We start from the raw sequence: 18,461 nt of genomic DNA, 5'->3' as shown, positions 1-18,461 counted from the left end.
TTGTAAGAGGGTAAACAGAGTTAGGAGAATAAAACAGAAAGCTGGTATTGGAGGAACATAGCAAAATGCTGCTGAAATTCAGCAGAAATTCTTTTTGTTTTTTTCTACCATAAGAGGAGCCAAATCACCAGGTGGTGGTGGCGCACGCCTATAATCCCAGTACTCTGGGAGGCAGAGGCAGGTGAATTTCTGAGTTCGAGGCCAGCCTGGTCTACTGAGTGAGTTCCATGACAGTCAGGGCTTTACAGAGAAACCCTGTCTCAGAAAAAAAAAAAAAAAAAAAAAAAAAAAAAAAAAAAAAAAAAAAAAAAAAAAAAAAAAAACCAAAAAACAACAAAAAAAACCTACCCAAAAAACAATAAAAGAGGAGCCAAATCCCAAGAGAGAGAGACAACTAGAAACTGGGTGTAGAATAAAAGTACTGATATTACTAGCCTACTGTCAGGTCTCTTTGGAACTAGAGAAAGAGTGGTTGGGGTTGGTGGCAGCTAGGACCTTAGCTGTAGTTCATGTGAAGTTTTCAATATTATAGAAAGGACAACCACAGCAGGTAAGAATGAAATGGTTTAGGAAAGCAGTTCCTTCCTCCTTTAGGCTTTACTCTTAATTTCAATGTAATCAAATGTTTGTGTACAAAATTTTAATCCTTTCACAAATTTATGTTTTGATTTAATCTTCATATCCTATTTACTGCAAGTTAAAATGAAGAGAGACTCAAGTAATTTAAACCATTTTCTCTGGGCCTGAAATTGTTTCAACAATATTTTCCATTTGGAGACTCAGTTACATCTAATGTGACTAATGTCTGTGGATTAGAATCTTGCTTACAGAAACTCATATTCAGGACACTGAGAATGGGAAGGGGTTGTGGAACAAAAGAGACAAGACAATAATTACCTGTCTTTAATGCTACACAGATCTATGTGTAAGTCACTAAAATTCCCCAGGGAACCTTGCTGAACTGAAATGAGGTCCTTGGGCTGGTTATCAATAAAGATGAGCCTCATGCAGCCTTGGAAAGCCTTAATGGGGTTTAAGCATTTGGAATCGGTGAGATTGTCAGGGCACCCTGTGGGACAGAGAGAAAAAAAGAATAACATAGAAATTATCTGTTATTGTTGTGGCAACCTATTGATGGAAAACCTTGAGGTCTAATCATTTGAACACGTTTTTTTATTCATAGTAAGGCATATTTTTGTTGTGAATTCCAGCTCAGGAAGAAGTGCAAAAATAATGCAAAATGGGTATACTCAGTCACTATAAAAAAAAAAAGTGCCAAAAATATATCATTCATGTAACATTTTCTTTATTCTCTGACATGTCTCTCATCTCTCTTACCACCCCAGTCTCTCTGTGTTTTCTGCTGAAAACCTCTTTATTTTTCCTCTAAATGTCATTCTTCACTTACTTTTCAAATATTCTAAGTGTTTAGAAATGTTGGCGTGTCTTAAAACGCACATCTTAGTTTATAATGCAATACTGAATTACACTTTCTAAGGAAATTATGCTTGGTAAGGAAGGCAGCCCAGTAATTTTCTGATAAATTGTGGAGCATTGACAGGATAAGCTTCTGAGAAATAAGCAGGATTTTTGACAAGCTGTGCAAATCAAATACAGCAAGACAACTATAGGCTTAAATGCATGTACTTAAAGGCTATAATAGCACATACAAAAGTTAATACCACACCTCTTAAACTATGTTCTTTTAAGAACATCAGTGCATTGCACCAGTTTATCATCAGGATAACCTACTCCTCATTAAGGCAGGTGAGGGCCAAGCACGTAGATGAGTATGTGTATCTTAAAATCTCTATCTCTGTGGCTATAATAAGTTCAGGGAACATGATAATATGAGATTGAAAACATAGCAGTATGTTATACATAAAGGGGAATTATTTCTGCCATCTTTGAATACACAGTCACTGTAAGGCTGAATCTGGAGAGCTAGTAAACAGCTCACAGGCACACTATAAAATAGAGATACTGCAACTTCTAATTGAAACTGTAGAGAGAATTTATGGAAGTTGACTATTGTTACTTAAGCTCATTTTTTTTCCTTCTTAAGTTTACAGTCTGTTTGTGGAAGGTTTGTTTAAACACTGTTCAAAGATAGTTCAACAAATTATCAATGAAGATAAATCTTCATGTTCTAAATCTAGCACTATCAACGTCTACCCAGAATTTAGCAATTTTTTAGCTGGGAGGAGGAAAGCCATTATATGTCTGTGATATTTCAGAAGATTATTGTATCATGAATACTCAAAGCCATTTTAACCAGAAAGAAATGCTTGATCAGCATTCTTTCTCCATTGCTGAAAAAAAATTATTTAATGTAGAACCCAAAGCTTGGGGTTGAGACCACTGCTGTGCTTTGGTTCCCATTCATTTGGTTTCACTATTGGGCTACAGTGAACCCAGATTTTAATTTGCAGGCTTTTGGTAACTACAGTGTATCTTTCATTAATATCATTGTTATTTTTCTTATTATGTGTAAGCAAGACAGAGTGTGGGAGTGCCATCATGAATTTATGAAAGTCTGGAGACAGAATTATGGAGCCCATTCTCTTCTTCCACTACAGGTTCCAAGGACAGATCTTAAGTCTTAAGGTTTGAGCATTGACCATCTTTGCCAATGGAATCATCTTGCTATCTCTTTGGTGAATGCTTTTATGCAGTGCTTGTCTTTGGTTGTATCATGGGAAGGAACTGTCTGTTTTAGGACAAAGCTAGCTAGTGATCACTTCTGAACCAGGTTGTGCCACTCTCTACTCTCTACATTGTATATGGGGAAAACAGTGGGAGAATGTAGAGTGCATATGATCGATGAATAGAAACTCATGCCTTTGACATGCTAAGTAAGCATTCCACTAACATTCACCAAGCTTGGATTCTCCTCTTGTTTATATCTCTCAGTAATTCTGAAAGTCAGCTTGTTCTCCATGTTTGAAAAAAGAAGTCCAAGGACTGTATATTAATAACTTACACTCAGAGATCCATGGAAACTAAGTCTCTATTAGATATGGCTTTGTAAGACAGATCACTGTCTTCAGAAGTAGATGTCATCTTTTTTAATAAAAGATATCTTTAAATTACACAGCATTGGTATATTTGTAAAAACAGTAAATGTCACATGTGTTTTGTGCACCCTAGTTTGCTCTTGTCTGTGTTACTAGAAGTGTTGCAAGGGTTCAGAAAACAATATAAAGAGTAACTACTCAGAAATGTCAATGGCTTCTCCCTTCTCACTTTGAGTGGCTAGCTCCTCTCTGCATTGCTCTGTCACCTTCCATAGGTGAGGATGATCTTCAAGACATAATGGGAAGATGAGGTTCACAATGTAAAGTGGCAGTAAAGTAACTTAGATGGCTACGCAGTGTGGTTCCAAACTTGAGTTTTCCCTCTTGCAGATATTTGCTGCCCCTCAGCTCCCTTTTTCTGTTTTCAGCTGAGTTTCTCCTTCCAAGTGTGAATCCCAGGAGTTTCCTATAGCAACAGAAATCTTTTGGTTTTCTTTTGTTTAGTTGTTATTTTGTTGTTGTTGTTGTTATGTAACTCAGATCTAGTAGCCCAAGTTCTTTTTGCCTTCAGGACAACCCTATATAGCTTACATTTCCATAGTTAGCTTAGGTTTTGGTTTCTTACTGTTTGGTGTTTGAATCTACCTGCATGTGCACATGCATGGCTATTGGGAGGATTGTCTAATTGAGAAAGCACATGGTAGAATAATGTCTTTGCTCTTTATGTGAAGTCTCAATGGGTAGTGAACTTACCTCCAAAGTAGTAACTATTTCCAGAATAGATCTGTAGCCAGGATGTGTCTGGAGACAGGGAATCAACATCATTATCCAGAGTGAGAATAACACGATTTCTCCTGGCATTGATGCTGACAGAATGCCACAGGCCATCATTCAAGTCATGACCTGCAAGAGAAACAGGGAAGGCTGTTTCATAAGGATGGTTTCTCTCCTCTGCCTTATAGCTCAGTCTCTTTTCTTACGCCATTTCTGATAGTTTTGTTGTAGAACCAAATGGGACAAACCAAATATGTGGGTCATATGTGCCAAAAAATGGAATTCAATGTATTAATTAGTATGGTGATGGGTAACTGATGAACAAGCTAATAAACTCTTAAAACACCTCAAATGATACCAATAATTACAACCTCAGGCAGAGAGGATATAGGTCATGTAAGTTATCTGACTTTTCTAAAGTTTGTATCATCTTGTTAATGAAAGATTTTCAGGTTTTTGCTTAAACCGGTTGCCCAAATTATCAAATCTGGACCTTCACATATCCTATGTAAGTTCTCTATCACTGAGTTTCACTGGCTCTAAGAAATTATTTAATTATACAGGGTTATTTTCTTAGTTTATTTTCTTGTTGCTTTGATAGAATACCATAACAAATTTAACTGAAAAAATAAAGGATTTATTTTATCTCACAGTTGAAAGATACAATGTTGGCATAGTGTCAGGGAAGTCAAAACAACAAGAGCTTGAAGCTGCTTATGTCAAATTCACAATTAGGAGAGAGATAGATGTGTAAATGCTGCTGTTCAGCTCTCTCTAGAGTATACCATCTGGCATCAGATCACCATCCCAGGGAAAGGTCCTGCCTACAGTTATGAGGATGGGTATTTCAATATCAACTAGTGAACTCAAGGAAATCCCTCACAGATATTCTCAATAGACCCTTAATTTCTTTTTTCCCAGATCTTTTATTTTTTTTTCATGTTAGCAAATGATTCCCAAAAGTTAAAATCTAAACTTTGAAAAATAGAAAGTTTCATACTATTTACATCACATATGAATACAGGATCCAGTATCATACAAACATCCCATTAGAAACAGTGAGAAGGCTTGATACCATTCTCTGCCTTTTAGATGCAATGCCTAATACACATCTTCTCCTTTTGAATCCTATGTTATCTGTTATCTTGAAACAAAAGCACTATTTGGTACCTGAGAGGCTGGAAGACTACTGGTGAGCTTCAATGCCTTCTATTTTGCTTGTTCTTTTTTTATTTTCAAATTTGATTGTTAAGAAAAAACTATTTGGGCAGCTAGATCCCTCAGCACGTAATTGTATGCTTTTTCTAGCAAACCTAAAGACCTAAGTCCAATCCTGGGAACATACAGCCTTAAGAACAGAATTGACTTCTGAAATTTGTTCTCTGGACTCCACATGTATAATCCTAGCATGTATCTGTATGTGTGTACATAGAGACAGACACAAAAGTATGAATGTATTTTAAAAACATGTTTAAGAGATGAGATTTGTCTCTTAAAAGATGATCTTTTTTTTTATTATTCGATATAATTTATTTATATTTCAAATGATTTCCCCTTTCTAGCCCCCCCACTCCCCGAAAGTCCCGCAAGCCACCTTCTCTTCCCCTGTCCTCCCACCCACCCCTTCCCACTTCCCCGTTCTGGTTTTGCTGAATACTGTTTCACTGAGTCTTTCCAGAACCAGGGGCCACTCCTCCTTTCTTCTTGTACCTCATTTGATGTATGGATTATGTTTTGGGTATTCCAGTTTTCTAGGTTAATATCCACTTATTAGTGAGTGCATACCGTGATTCACCTTTTGAGTCTGGGTTACCTCACTTAGTATGATATTCTCTATCTCCATCCATTTGCCTAAGAATTTCATGAATTCATTGTTTCTAATGGCTGAATAGTACTCCATTGTGTAGATATACCACATTTTTTGCATCCACTTTTCTGTTGAGGGATACCTGGGTTCTTTCCAGAATCTGGCAATTACAAATAGGGCTGCTATGAACATAGTAGAACATGTATCCTTATTACATGGTGGGGAGTCTTCTGGGTATATGCCCAGGAGTGGTATAGCAGGATCTTCTGGAAGTAAGGTGCCCAGTTTTCGGAGGAACCGCCAGACTTATTTCCAGAGTGGTTGTACCAATTTGCAACCCCACCAACAGTGGAGGAGTGTTCCTCTTTCTCCACACCCTCTCCAACACCTGCTGTCTCCTGAATTTTTAATCTTAGCCATTCTGACTGGTGTAAGATGAAATCTTAGGGTTGTTTTGATGTGCATTTCCCTAATGACTAATGAAGTTGAGCATTTTTTAAGATGCTTCTCCGCCATCCGAAGTTCTTCAGGTGAGAATTCTTTGTTTAACTCTGTACCCCATTTTTTAATAGGGTTGTTTGGTTTTCTGGAGGCTAACTTCTTGAGTTCTTTATATATATTGGATATTAGCCCTCTATCTGATGTAGGATTGGTGAAGATCTTTTCCCAATTTGTTGGTTGCCGATTTGTCCTCTTGATGGTGTCCTTTGCCTTACAGAAACTTTGTAATTTTATGAGGTCCCATTTGTCAATTCTTGCTCTTAGAGCATATGCTATTGGTGTTCTGTTCAGAAACTTTCTCCCTGTACCGATGTCCTCAAGGGTCTTCCCCAGTTTCTTTTCTATTAGCTTCAGAGTGTCTGGCTTTATGTGGAGGTCCTTGATCCATTTGGATTTGAGCTTAGTACAAGGAGACAAGGATGGATCAATTCGCATTCTTCTGCATGCTGACCTCCAGTTGAACCAGCACCATTTGTTGAAAAGGCTATCTTTTTTCCATTGGATGTTTTCAGCCTCTTTGTCGAGGATCAAGTGGCCATAGGTGTGTGGGTTTATTTCTGGATCTTCAATTCTGTTCCATTGATCCTCCTGCCTGTCACTGTACCAATACCATGCAGTTTTTAACACTATTGCTCTGTAGTATTGCTTGAGGTCAGGGATACTGATTCCCCCAGATTTCCTTTTGTTGCTGAGAATAGTTTTAGCTATCCTGGGTTTTTTGTTGTTCCAGATGAATTTGATAATTGCTCTTTCTAACGCTGTGAAGAATTGAGTTGGGATTTTGATGGGTTTTGCATTGAATCTGTATATTGCTTTAGGCAAAATGGCCATTTTAACTATATTGATTCTACCGATCCATGAGCATGGGAGGTTTTCCCATTTTTTGAGGTCTTCTTCCATTTCCTTCTTCAGAGTCTTGAAGTTCTTGTCATACAGATCTTTCACATGTTTGGTAAGAGTCACCCCAAGATACTTTATATTGTTTGTGGCTATTGTGAAGGGGGTCATTTCCCTAATTTCTTTCTCAGCCTGCTTATCCTTTGAGTATAGGAAGGCCACTGATTTGCTTGAGTTGATTTTATAACCTGCCACTTTGCTGAAGTTGTTTATCAGCTGTAGGAGCTCTCTAGTGGAGTTCTTTGGGTCACTTAGGTAGACGATCATGTCGTCTGCAAATAATGATAGTTTGACTTCTTCCTTTCCAATTTGTATCCCTTTGACCTCCTTATGTTGTCGAATTGCCCGAGTTAGTACCTCAAGTACAATATTGAAAAGATAAGGAGAAAGGGGGCAGCCTTGTCTGGTCCCTGATTTCAGTGGGATTGCTTCAAGTTTCTCTCCATTTATTTTGATGCGGGCTACCGGTTTGCTGTATATTGCTTTTACTATGTTTAGGTATGGGCCTTGAATTCCTGTTCTCTCCAAGACTTTAAGCATGAAGGGATGCTGAATTTTGTCAAATGCTTTTTCAGCATCCAATGAAATGACCATGTGGTTTTGTTCTTTGAGTTTGTTTATGTAGTGGATTGTATTGATGGATTTCCGTATATTGAACCAACCCTGCATTCCCGGGAAAAAGCCTACTTGATCATGGTGGATGATCGTTTTGATGTGTTCTTGGATTCGGTTGGCAAGAATTTTATTCAGTATTTTTGCATCGATGTTCATAAGGGAAATTGGTCTGAAGTTCTCTTTCTTTGTTGGATCTTTGTGTGGCTTTGGTATCAGCGTAATTGTGGCTTCGTAGAAGGAATTGGGTAGTGTTCCTTCTGTTTCTATTTTGTGGAATAGTTTGAAGAGTATTGGTGTTAACTCTTCTTTGAAGGTCTGGTAGAATTCTGCACTGAAGCCATCTGGTCCTGTGCTTTTTTTGGTTGGAAGACTTTCTATGACTCCTTCTATTTCTTTAGGCATTATGGGACTGTTTAGATGGTCTAGTTGGTCCTGATTTAATTTTGGTATTTGGTATCTGTCAAGGAAATTGTCCATTTCCTCCAGATTCTCCAGTTGTGTTGAGTATAGGCTCTTGTAGTAGGATCTGATGATTTTTTGGATTTCCTCAGTTTCCGTTGTTATATCTCCCTTTTCATTTCTAAGTTTGTTAATTTGGATACTTTCTCTGTGCCCTTTGGTCAGTCTGGCTAAGGGTTTATCTATCTTGTTGATTTTCTCAAAGAACCAGCTCCTGGTATTGTTGATTTTTTGTATGGTTCTCTTTGTTTCTACTTGATTGATTTCGGCCCTGAGTTTGATGATTTCCTGCCTTCTACTCCTCCTGGGCGAAATAGCTTCTTTTTGTTCTAGGGCTTTCAGGTGTGTCATTAAGCTGGTAATGTATGCTCTCTCCATTTTCTTTTTGGAGGCACTCAGGGCTATGAATTTTCCTCTTAGCACTGCTTTCATTGTGTCCCATAGATTTGGGTATGTTGTGTTTTCATTTTCATTGTGTTCTAAAAAGTCTTTAATTTCTTTCTTTATTTCTTCCTTGACCAAGGTATCATTGAGTAGAGTATTGTTCAGTTTCCACGTGTATGTGGGCTTTCTGTTGTTTCTGTTGCTATTGAAGACCACCTCTACTCCATAGTGATCAGATAGGAGGCATGGGATTAGTTCGATCTTCTTATATTTGTTGAGGTCTGTCTTGTGACCAATTATATGGTCGATTTTGGAGAAGGTACCATGAGGTGCTGAGAAAAAGGTATATTCTTTTGTTTTAGGATAGAAAGTTCTATATATATCTGTTAAATCTAATTGGTCCAAAGCTTCAATTAGTTTCATTGTGTCCCTGTTTAGTTTCTGTTTTCCTGATCGGTCCATTGAGGAAAGTGCAGTGTTGAAGTCACCCACAATTATTGTGTTAGGTGCAATGTGTGCTTTTAGTTTTAATAAAGTTTCTTTTACGAAAGAGGGTGCCCTTGCATTTGGGGCATAGATGTTCAGGATTGACAGTTCTTCTTTTTGTATTTTTCCTTTGACCAGCAAGAAGCCCTTGCTCTAGCTGTTGATGAATCCACAAGAAGACAAAGCTGCATATCTGCGACAAATGAGCAGGGAACTTAAGTCCAGCCCATGTTTGCTTATTTATTGATAGTTCAATCTCTGGGAGCCCCCAAGAGTCAAGGTTAGCTGATTTTGTTGGTCTTCCTGTGGGGTCCCTATCTCTGTTTGGACAATCCTTTCCCCAATTCTTTCACAGTACTTCTGAGTTCTCACAAATGTTTAGCTTTGGGTCTCAGCATCCATTTTGATCATATGCTGAGTGGAGCCTCTGAAAGGACAGTTATGTCTGCAAGCATAACAGAATATTATTAATAGTGTCAGGGATTTGTTTTTGCCCATAGGTGGGGACTCAATTTGGGCCAGTCATTGGTTGGCCATTCTCTTAGTCTCTGCTCCATCTTTCTCCAAACACATCTTTTAAGTAGGGTGTGTTTTTGCTCAGAGACTTTGTAGATGGATAGGTGTCTTTATCCCTCTACATGAATCATGTCTGCTAGGAGTCTCAGCTACTGGTGATTCCATCATCTCATTATATTGTCAAAAAGCCTTTGATAAAACCCAATACTCCTTCATGTTAAAAGTCTTGGACATATAAGGGATACAAGGCTCATACCTGTAAGGAACAAGGTGTAAGAAACAATACCGTGGATAAATGTAACTATAGAGACCAAGCCTAGAGTGTGTGAGTGAGTATAATAAGGTACATGCCCCATGAAGAAATGCCTTAACTATGATTGGCTAAAATTTAATCATGGAAACTAATCCTAGAGTTGTGTGCAAGTATGATAAGCTGAATGCTCAATGAAGCTATATGTGAACACCTTAATTGTGATTGGATAAAAGTTTAAAATCCCTGGTCTGGCTGGAACTTGTGTGTTCCCAGAGCCTCTTGGAGAGGTCACTTTGCTGTGTCACTAAGTCCACTGACCTGAACACCTGACTCAATGAGGTGGCCTCTGCTGTGAGCTCCATCCAGACCAAAAGCAGAAGAACAAGTCAAAGACCTTTTCTGCCACATTGCCCTTGAACCAGGCTAGAACATCAGGCCAGACCAGGAGTTAGTGAATTGTGTGTGTGTGAATGAATGTGATCCCATTTCGCAATTTAGTGGTTAATTGTGAATAAAGAAGCTGTTTTAACATGACATTTGAGTTCAAAGTTCCCTTCCCAACTTTGTCCCCAATCATGATGATTTTCAACAACTAAAGACAATAAAGGCAATAAAGAACAAGCCAACAGCCAACATCTAACTAAATAGGTATAAACTTAAAGTAATTCCCCCAAAATAGAGACAAAGCAAAGCTGTCACTCTCTCCACTTCTCTGCAATTATAGTACTTGAAGTTCTAGTTATGTCAATAAGACAACTAGTGGAGATCAGGGGAATACAAATTGGAAAAGGATAGTTTGATCACTATTCAGAGATGATATGATAATATATATAAGTGACTGCAAAAATTCTACAAGAGAATCCCTATAGCTCAGAACACTTTTATTAAAGTGGGTAGATAAAAAGTTAACTCAAATACATCAGTAATCTTCTTTATACAAATAATGAATGGGCCGAGAAAGGAATTAGGGAATCAATGCCATCTATAATAGCTACAAATATTATAAAATTTCTTGGTGCAACTCTAAAGCAAATGAAAGGACTATATGACATGAACTTCAAGTCTCTGAAGAAAGAAACTAGAGAATATCAAAAGATGGAAGGATCTCCAATGCTCATATAGATCAGTACAATTAACATAGTAAAAAACCATCTTAACAAAGGCAATAAACAAATTCAATGTAACTCTCATCAAATTTCAAATATAATTCCTTACAGACCTTGTAAGTGCAATATTCAACTTCAAATGTAAAACTGAAAACAAAACTAAAACCAAAACAAAATGAAACAAAACAAAAACCCTATACTAGCTAAAAGAGTTCTGTGCAATAAAAGAAATTCTGTAGATACCACAATCCCTCATTTTGAGCTGCACTACAAAATTATATTGACAAAAACTTGATGGTGTTGGTATAGAAAAAGACAGATTGATCAGTGGAATCAAATTGAAGACCTTGGTAAGTAAACCATCAGGCATATGAACACTTGATTTTTTGACAAAGAAACCAAAAGCCATATAACAGAAAGAAAAAGAATCTTCAACAAACGATACTGGTTTAACTGAATGGCTGCATGTAGAAGAATGCAAATATATCCGTATTCATCCCCCTGCACAAATCTAAAGTCCAAGTGGTTCAAAGGTATCAACATAAAACTGGATACAATAGGAACCACCTTCTTCGCTCCCAGTTGGACAGGACAAGCTGCCCAAGGAACAGAGATATCCCAAGTCTAAGATCTCTGAAGATGCAGACTGCCAAACTGTGGGCTGCCGCCTGTGCCCAGGACCTGGGCAGATTCTGTGTGCCAGTCAGGCATGGGTCCTGTGCCCTGCAGGTGTGCCTGCAGGATCCCTGCTGCTATCTTCGCTCCCTGATGGAGCAGACTGGCAGCACCAGGTTTGCTTCACAGAGATAACACAAGTATAACATTGCTTGGAGCAGGACACACCAGGGCTCCAACAGCACCCACAAGGAGGGTAGCCCATCAGCAATCTGTGTCAGGGGAAACCCAGTCATCCAGTGGTGCAGAAATAGCCCTATGGCTCACAGGAGGTTCAAACACCAGCCAGTGACAACAGGACAACTAACACCAGAGATAACCAGATAGCAAAAGGCAAAAGTAGGAATGTTACCAACAGAAATCAAGGCAATATGTCAGCATCTGAAACCAATTCTCCAAAAACAGCAAGTCCTGGATATCCCAACACACCAGAAAAACAAGATTGGGATTCAAAATCACTGGTCATGATGCTGTTAGAGGAACAGAAGAAGGACATAAATAAATCTCTTAAAGAAATAGAGGAGAAAATGAATCAAAAGTTAGAAGACCTTACAAGGGAAACACAAAAATCATTTAAGGAAATTCGGGAGAATATGGGTCAAAATATAGAAGCCAATAAGGAGGAAACACAAAAATAACTTAAAGAAATACAGGAGACCTTGCATCAACAGGCAGAAGTCATGAAGGAGAAAACACAAAAATCTTTTAAAGAATTACAGGAAAACACAAACAAGCATTTGAAGGAACTGAGCAACACCATCCAGGATCTAAAAACAGAAGTAAAAAAAAAAAATCGCAAAGGGAAAACTTTGGAGATAGAAAACCTTGGGAAGAAATCAGGGGCCATAGATGCAACAACAGAATACAAGAGATAGAAGAAAGAATCTCAGATGCTGAAGATACCATAGAAAGCATGGACTCAACAGTCAAAGAAAATGCAAAATGCAAAAAGCTTGTAATCCAAAATATCCAAGAAATCCACAACAAAATGAGAAGACCAAACCTAAGGATTATAAGCATAGATGAGAGTGAAGATTTACAACTTAAAGGGCCAGCAAATATCTTCAACAAAATTATGGAAGAAAAATTCCCTAACCAAAAAAAGAGATGCCCATGAATATAGAAGAAGCCTATAGAACACCAAACAGACTGGACCAGAAAAGAAATACCTCCCATCACATAAAAATCAAAACCCCCAAATGTACTAAACAAAGAAAGAATATTAAAGGAAGTAAGAGAAAAAGGCCAAGTAACATATAAAGGAAGACCTATCAGAATTACACCAGACTTCTCACCAGACACCATGAAAACTAGAAGATCCTGAGCAGATCTCATGCAGACTCTAAGAGAACACAAATGCCAGCCAAAATTACTATACCCAATAAAACCCTCAATCACCATAGATGGAGAAACCAAGATATTCCATAACAAAACCAAATTTACCCAATATCGTTCCACAAACCCAGCACTACAATGGATAATAGAGGGAAAACACCAATACAAGGAGGGAAACTATATCCTGGAAAAAGCAAGATAGTAACCTTCTTTCATCAAACCCAAAAGAAGATAACCAATCAAATATAAAAAATAACATAAAAAATGACAGGAAGAAATAATCTCTATTCCTTAATATCTCTTAACATCAATGGACTCAATTTCCCACAAAAAGACATAGCCTAACAGACTAGATACCTAAACAAAACCCTACATTTTCCTGCGTAGAGGAAACAAACCTCCGTGTCAAAGACAAACACTACCTTAGAGTAAAAGGCTGGAAGACAATTTTCGAAGTTAATGGTCTCAAGAAACAAGCCAGAGTAGCCAGTCTAATATCCCTTAAAACTGACTTTCAACCTGAAGTCATCAAAAGCAACACAGAAGGACACTTCTTGCTGGTCAAAGGAAAAATACACCAAGAAGAACTCTCAATCCTGAACATCTATGCTCTAAATGCAAGGGAACCCTCACTCATAAAAGAAACTTTACTAAAGTTCAAAGCATACATTGTACCTAACACAATAATTGTGGATGACTTCAACACTCCACTCTCCTCAATGGACCAATCAGGAAAACAGAAACTAAACAGGGACACAGTGAAACTAATTGAAACTTTGGACCAATTGGATTATATATATATATATAACATTTCATCCTAAAACAAAAGAATATACCTTTTTCTCAGCACCTCATGGAACCTTCTCCAAAATCAATTATATGATTGATCATAAGACAGACTTCAACAAATATAAGAAGATCGAACTAATCCCATGTCTCCTATCAGATCACTATGGAGTAAAAGTGGTCTTCAATAGCAACAAAAACAAGAGAAAGCCCACATACACATGGAAGCTGAACAATACTCTACTCAATGAGACCTTGGTCAAGGAAGAATTAAAGAAAGAAATCAAAGATTTTTTTAGAATTTAATGAAAACGAAGACACACATACCCAAATCTATGGGACACAATGAAAGCAGTGCTAAAAGGAAAATTCATAGCCCTGAGTGCATTCAAAAAGGAAATGGAGAGAGGATATACTAGCAGCTTAATGGTAAACCTGAAAGCCCTGGAACAAAAAGAAGCTAATTCACCCAGGATGAGAAGAAGACAGGAAATTATCAAACTCAGAGCTGTATCCAAGCAAGTAGAAATAAATAGAACCATAAAAAGAATCAACAAAACCAGAAGCTGGTTCTTTGAGAAAATCAACAAATGGATAAACCCTTAGCCAGACTAACCAAAGGGCACAGAGACAGTAAACAAATTAACCAAATTAGAAATGAAAAGGGAGATAGAACAACAGAAACTGAGGAAATTCAAAAAATCATCAGATCCTACTACAAAATCCTATAATCAACACAACTGGAGAATCTGGAGGAAATGGACAATTTCCTAGACAGATACCAAACACCAAAATTAAATCAGGATCAAATTGATTATTTAAAAATTCCCATAATCCCTAAAGAAATAAAAAGGGGTCATAGAAAGTCTTCCAATCAAAAAAAGCACAGGACAAGATAGTTTTACTGCAGAATTCTATCAGACCTTCAAAGAAGACCTAACACCAATACTCTTCAAGCTATTCCACAAAATAGAAACAGAAGGAACACTACTCAACTCATTCTATGAAGCCACAATTACGCTGATACCAAAACCACACAAAGATCCAACAAAGAAAGAAAACTTCAAGCCAATTTATCTTATGAATACAAATGCAAAAATACTAAATAAAATTCTTGCCAACTGAATCCATGAACCCATCAAAATGATCATCCACCATGATCAAGTAGGCTTCATTCCAGGGATGCAGGGATGGTTCAATATATGGATATCCATCAATGGAATCCACCACATAAACAAACTCCAAGGGGGAAAAATGATCATTTTATTAGATGCTGAAAAAGCATTTGACAAAATTCAGCATCCTTTCATGCAAAAAAGTCTTGGAAAGAGCAGGAATTCAAGGCCCATATCTAAACATGGTTAAAGAAATATACAGCAAACTTGTAGCCAACATCAAACTAAATGGAGAGAAATTTGAAGCAATCCCATTAAAATCACTGTGTAGACAAAGCTGCCCTCTCTCTCCATATCTTTTCAATATAGTACTTGACGTTCTAGCTATAGGAATTAGACAACATAAGGAGGTCAAAGGGAGACAAATTGGAAAGGAAGAGTATCTGCAAACTATCACTATTTACAGATGATGTGATAGAATTCTTAAGTGACCCCCAAAACTCCACTAGAGAATTCCTACAGCTGATAAACAACTTCAGTATAGTGGCTGGTTTTATAATCAACTCAAGCAAATCAGTAGTCTCCCTATACTCAAAGGATAAGAAGGATGAAAAAGAAATTAAGGAAATGACAGCCACAAACAATATAAAGTATCTTGGTGTGACTTTAACCAAACAAATAAAAGATCTATATGGCAAGAACTTCATGTCTCTGAAGAAGGAAATCAAAGAAGACCTCAGAAAATGGAAAAGTCTTCCTTGCTCATGGATTGGCAGGATTAATATAGTTAAAATGGCCACCTTGCCAAAAGCAATCTACAGATTCAATGAGATCCCCATCAAATTCTCAACTCAGTTCCTCATAGAGTTAGAAAGAGCAATTCTCAAATTCATTTGGAATAAAAAAAAAAGAAGAAGAATAAAACAGGATAGCTAAAACTATTCTCAACAGTAAAAGAGCTTCTGGGGGAATCAATATCCCAGACCTCAAGCAATACAGAGCATTGTAGCCTGGTGGTGGTGGCACACACCTGTAATCCCAGAACTCTGAGAGGCAGAGGCAGGTGGATTTCTGAATTCGAGGCCAGCTTGGTCTACAGAGTCAGATCCAGGACAGCCAAGGCTGTACAGTGAAACCCTGTCTCAAAAAAAGCACATTGAAAAAACAAAACAACAAAACAAAACAAAACAGAACAAAACAAAACAAAACAAAATAAAATAAAAACCCTTGGTACAATGACAGGCAAGTGGGGCCAATGGAATAGGACTGAAGACCCAGAAATGAACCCACACACCTATGGTAACTTGATCTTTGACAAAAGAGAAGAAAACATCCAGTGGGAAAAAAAAGATAGCCTTTTTAACAAATGGTGGGGGTTCAATTGGAGGTCAGCATGCAGAAGAATGTGAATTGATCCATCCATTCTTATCTCCTAGTACTAAGCTCAACTCCAAGTGGATCAAGGACTGCCACATAAAACCAGACACACTGAAACTAATAGAAAAGAATCTGGGGATGATCCTTGAGGACATGGGCACAGGGGAAAAGTTCATGAACAGAACACCAATAGCTTTTGCTTTAAGATCAAGAATTGACAAATGGGAGCTCATAAAATTACAAAGCAATTACAAAGCAAAAGATACCTTCAAAAGGACAAAGTGGCAACAAACAAATTGGGAAAAGATTTTCACCAACCCTACTTCTGACAGAGGGTTAATATCCAATATATACAAAAAAAACTCAAGAAGTTAGCCGCCAGAGAACCAAATAACCCTATTAAAAATGGTTACAGAGCTAAACAAAGAATTTTCACCTGAAGAAATTATGATGGCTGAGAAGTACCTTAAGTAATGTTCAACATCATTAGTCATTAGAGAAATGCAAATGAAAACAACCATGAGGTGTTACCTCACAAAAGTCAGAATGGCTAAGGTTAAAAACTCAGGAGGCAGCATGTGTTGGCGAGGATGCAGAGAAAGAGCAACACTCCTCCAATGCTGGTGGGATTGTAAGATGGTACAAACACTCTGGAAATCAGTCTGGTGGTTCCTCAGAAAACTGGGCATGACACTTCTGGGTGACCCTGCTATACCATTCCTAGGTATATACCCAGAGGATTCCCTGATATGCAATAAGGACACATGCTCTACTATGTTCATAGCAGGCTTATTTATAATAGCCAGAAACTGGAAAGAACCCTGATGTCCCTCAGTGGAGGAATGGATACAGAAAATGTGGTATATTTGCACAATGGAATACTACTCAGCAATTAAAAACAATGAATTCATGAAATTTTTAGGCAAATGGTTAAAACTGGAAAATATCATCCTAAGTGAAGTAACCCAATGAAAAAAGAATACACATGGAATGCAATCACTGATAAGTGGATATTAATTAGCCCTGAAGCTCTGAATACTCAAGACACATTTAGCATATCAAATGATTCCCATGAAGAAGGAAGAAGAGGGCCCTTGTCCTGGAACAGTTGATCCAGCATTGTAGGGGAGTACCAGGACAGAGAAATGGGATGGGGGTGATTGGGGAATGGGTCGAGAGAAGAGGGCTTATGGGACTTATGGGGAGGGGGTAACCTGGAAAGGGGAAAACATTTGGAATATAAACAGAGAATATAGAAAAGAACCTGGATACACTTAATCCAATAGAAGAGAAAGAATCTGGGGAATAGCTTTGAGCACATTGGTACAGGAGACAGCAATCTGAACAAAACACAAATGGCTCAAGCATTAAGTTCAACCATTAATAAATAGGACCTCATGAAGCTGAAAATATTCTGTAAGACAAAGGACATAGTCAATAGATCAGTGGTTCTTAACCTGCAGCTGCAGGGAAAGCATCAATATGTCCTGATTTGAAATGCAATTGTTGCATAATTTCTTTTTTTTTTCAGTTTTGATGTTATTTTTTTTATTCAATATATTTTTTATTTACATTTCAAATGATTTCACCTTTTCTAGCCCCCCACTCCCCGAAAGTCCCATAAGCCCCCTTCTCTCCCCCTATCCTCCCACCCACCCCTTCCCACTTCCCCGTTCTGGTTTTGCCCTATACTGCTTCACTGAGTCGTTCCAGAACAAGTGGTCACTCCTCTGTTCTTCTTGTACCTCATTTGATGTGTGGATTATGTTTTGGGTATTCCAGTTTTCTAGGTTAATATCCACTTATTAATGAGTGCATGCCATGATTCATCTTTTGAGTCTGGGTTACCTCACTTAGTATGATGTTCTCTAGCTCCATTCATTTACCTAAGAATTTTATGAATTCATTGTTTCTAATGGGTGAATAGTACTCCATTGTATAGATATACCACATTTTTTGCATCCACTCTTCTGTTGAGGGATACCTGGGTTCTTTCCAGCTTCTGGCAATTATAAATAGTGCTGCTATGAACATAGTAGAGCATGTATCCTTATTACATGCTGGGGAATTCTCTGAGTATATGCCCAGGAGTGGTATAGCAGGATCTTCTGGAAGTGAGGTGCCCAGTTTTCTGAGAAACTGCCAGAATGATTTCCAGAGTGGTTGTACCAATTTGCAACCTCACCAGCAGTGGAGGAGTGTTCCTCTTTCTCCACATCCTTGCCAACACCTGCTGTCTCCTGAATTTTTAATCTTAGCCATTCTGACTGGTGTAAGGTGAAATCTCAGGGTAGTTTTGATTTGCATTTCGCTAATGACTAATGAAGTTGAGCATTTTTTAACATTCTTCTCCACCAT

The 18,461-nt window shown here is 37.9% G+C and overlaps 1 protein-coding gene across 3 annotated transcripts in view; it reads right to left on the bottom strand.

Annotated features, from left to right (window-relative positions):
* LOC127697246 (contactin-associated protein like 5-3) overlaps positions 1-18,461 on the bottom strand; it is an 883,854-nt gene that overhangs the window by 424,579 nt on the left and 440,814 nt on the right. For all 3 annotated transcript variants that reach the window (XM_052200245.1, XM_052200246.1, XM_052200247.1), the window contains exons 9-10: positions 3,771-3,920; positions 898-1,069 (exon numbers count right to left, since the gene is read on the bottom strand). In XM_052200245.1, the coding sequence (XP_052056205.1) occupies positions 898-1,069; positions 3,771-3,920 (322 nt within the window). The remainder of the gene's footprint in view (positions 1-897; positions 1,070-3,770; positions 3,921-18,461) is intronic.

Source organism: Apodemus sylvaticus, chromosome 12 (assembly GCF_947179515.1).
Source record: "Apodemus sylvaticus chromosome 12, mApoSyl1.1, whole genome shotgun sequence".
NCBI classification, from domain to species: Eukaryota; Metazoa; Chordata; class Mammalia; order Rodentia; family Muridae; genus Apodemus; species Apodemus sylvaticus.
The sequence above is the reverse complement of the archived record's forward strand: the minus strand, read 5'-3'. Positions and strand labels throughout refer to the sequence as shown.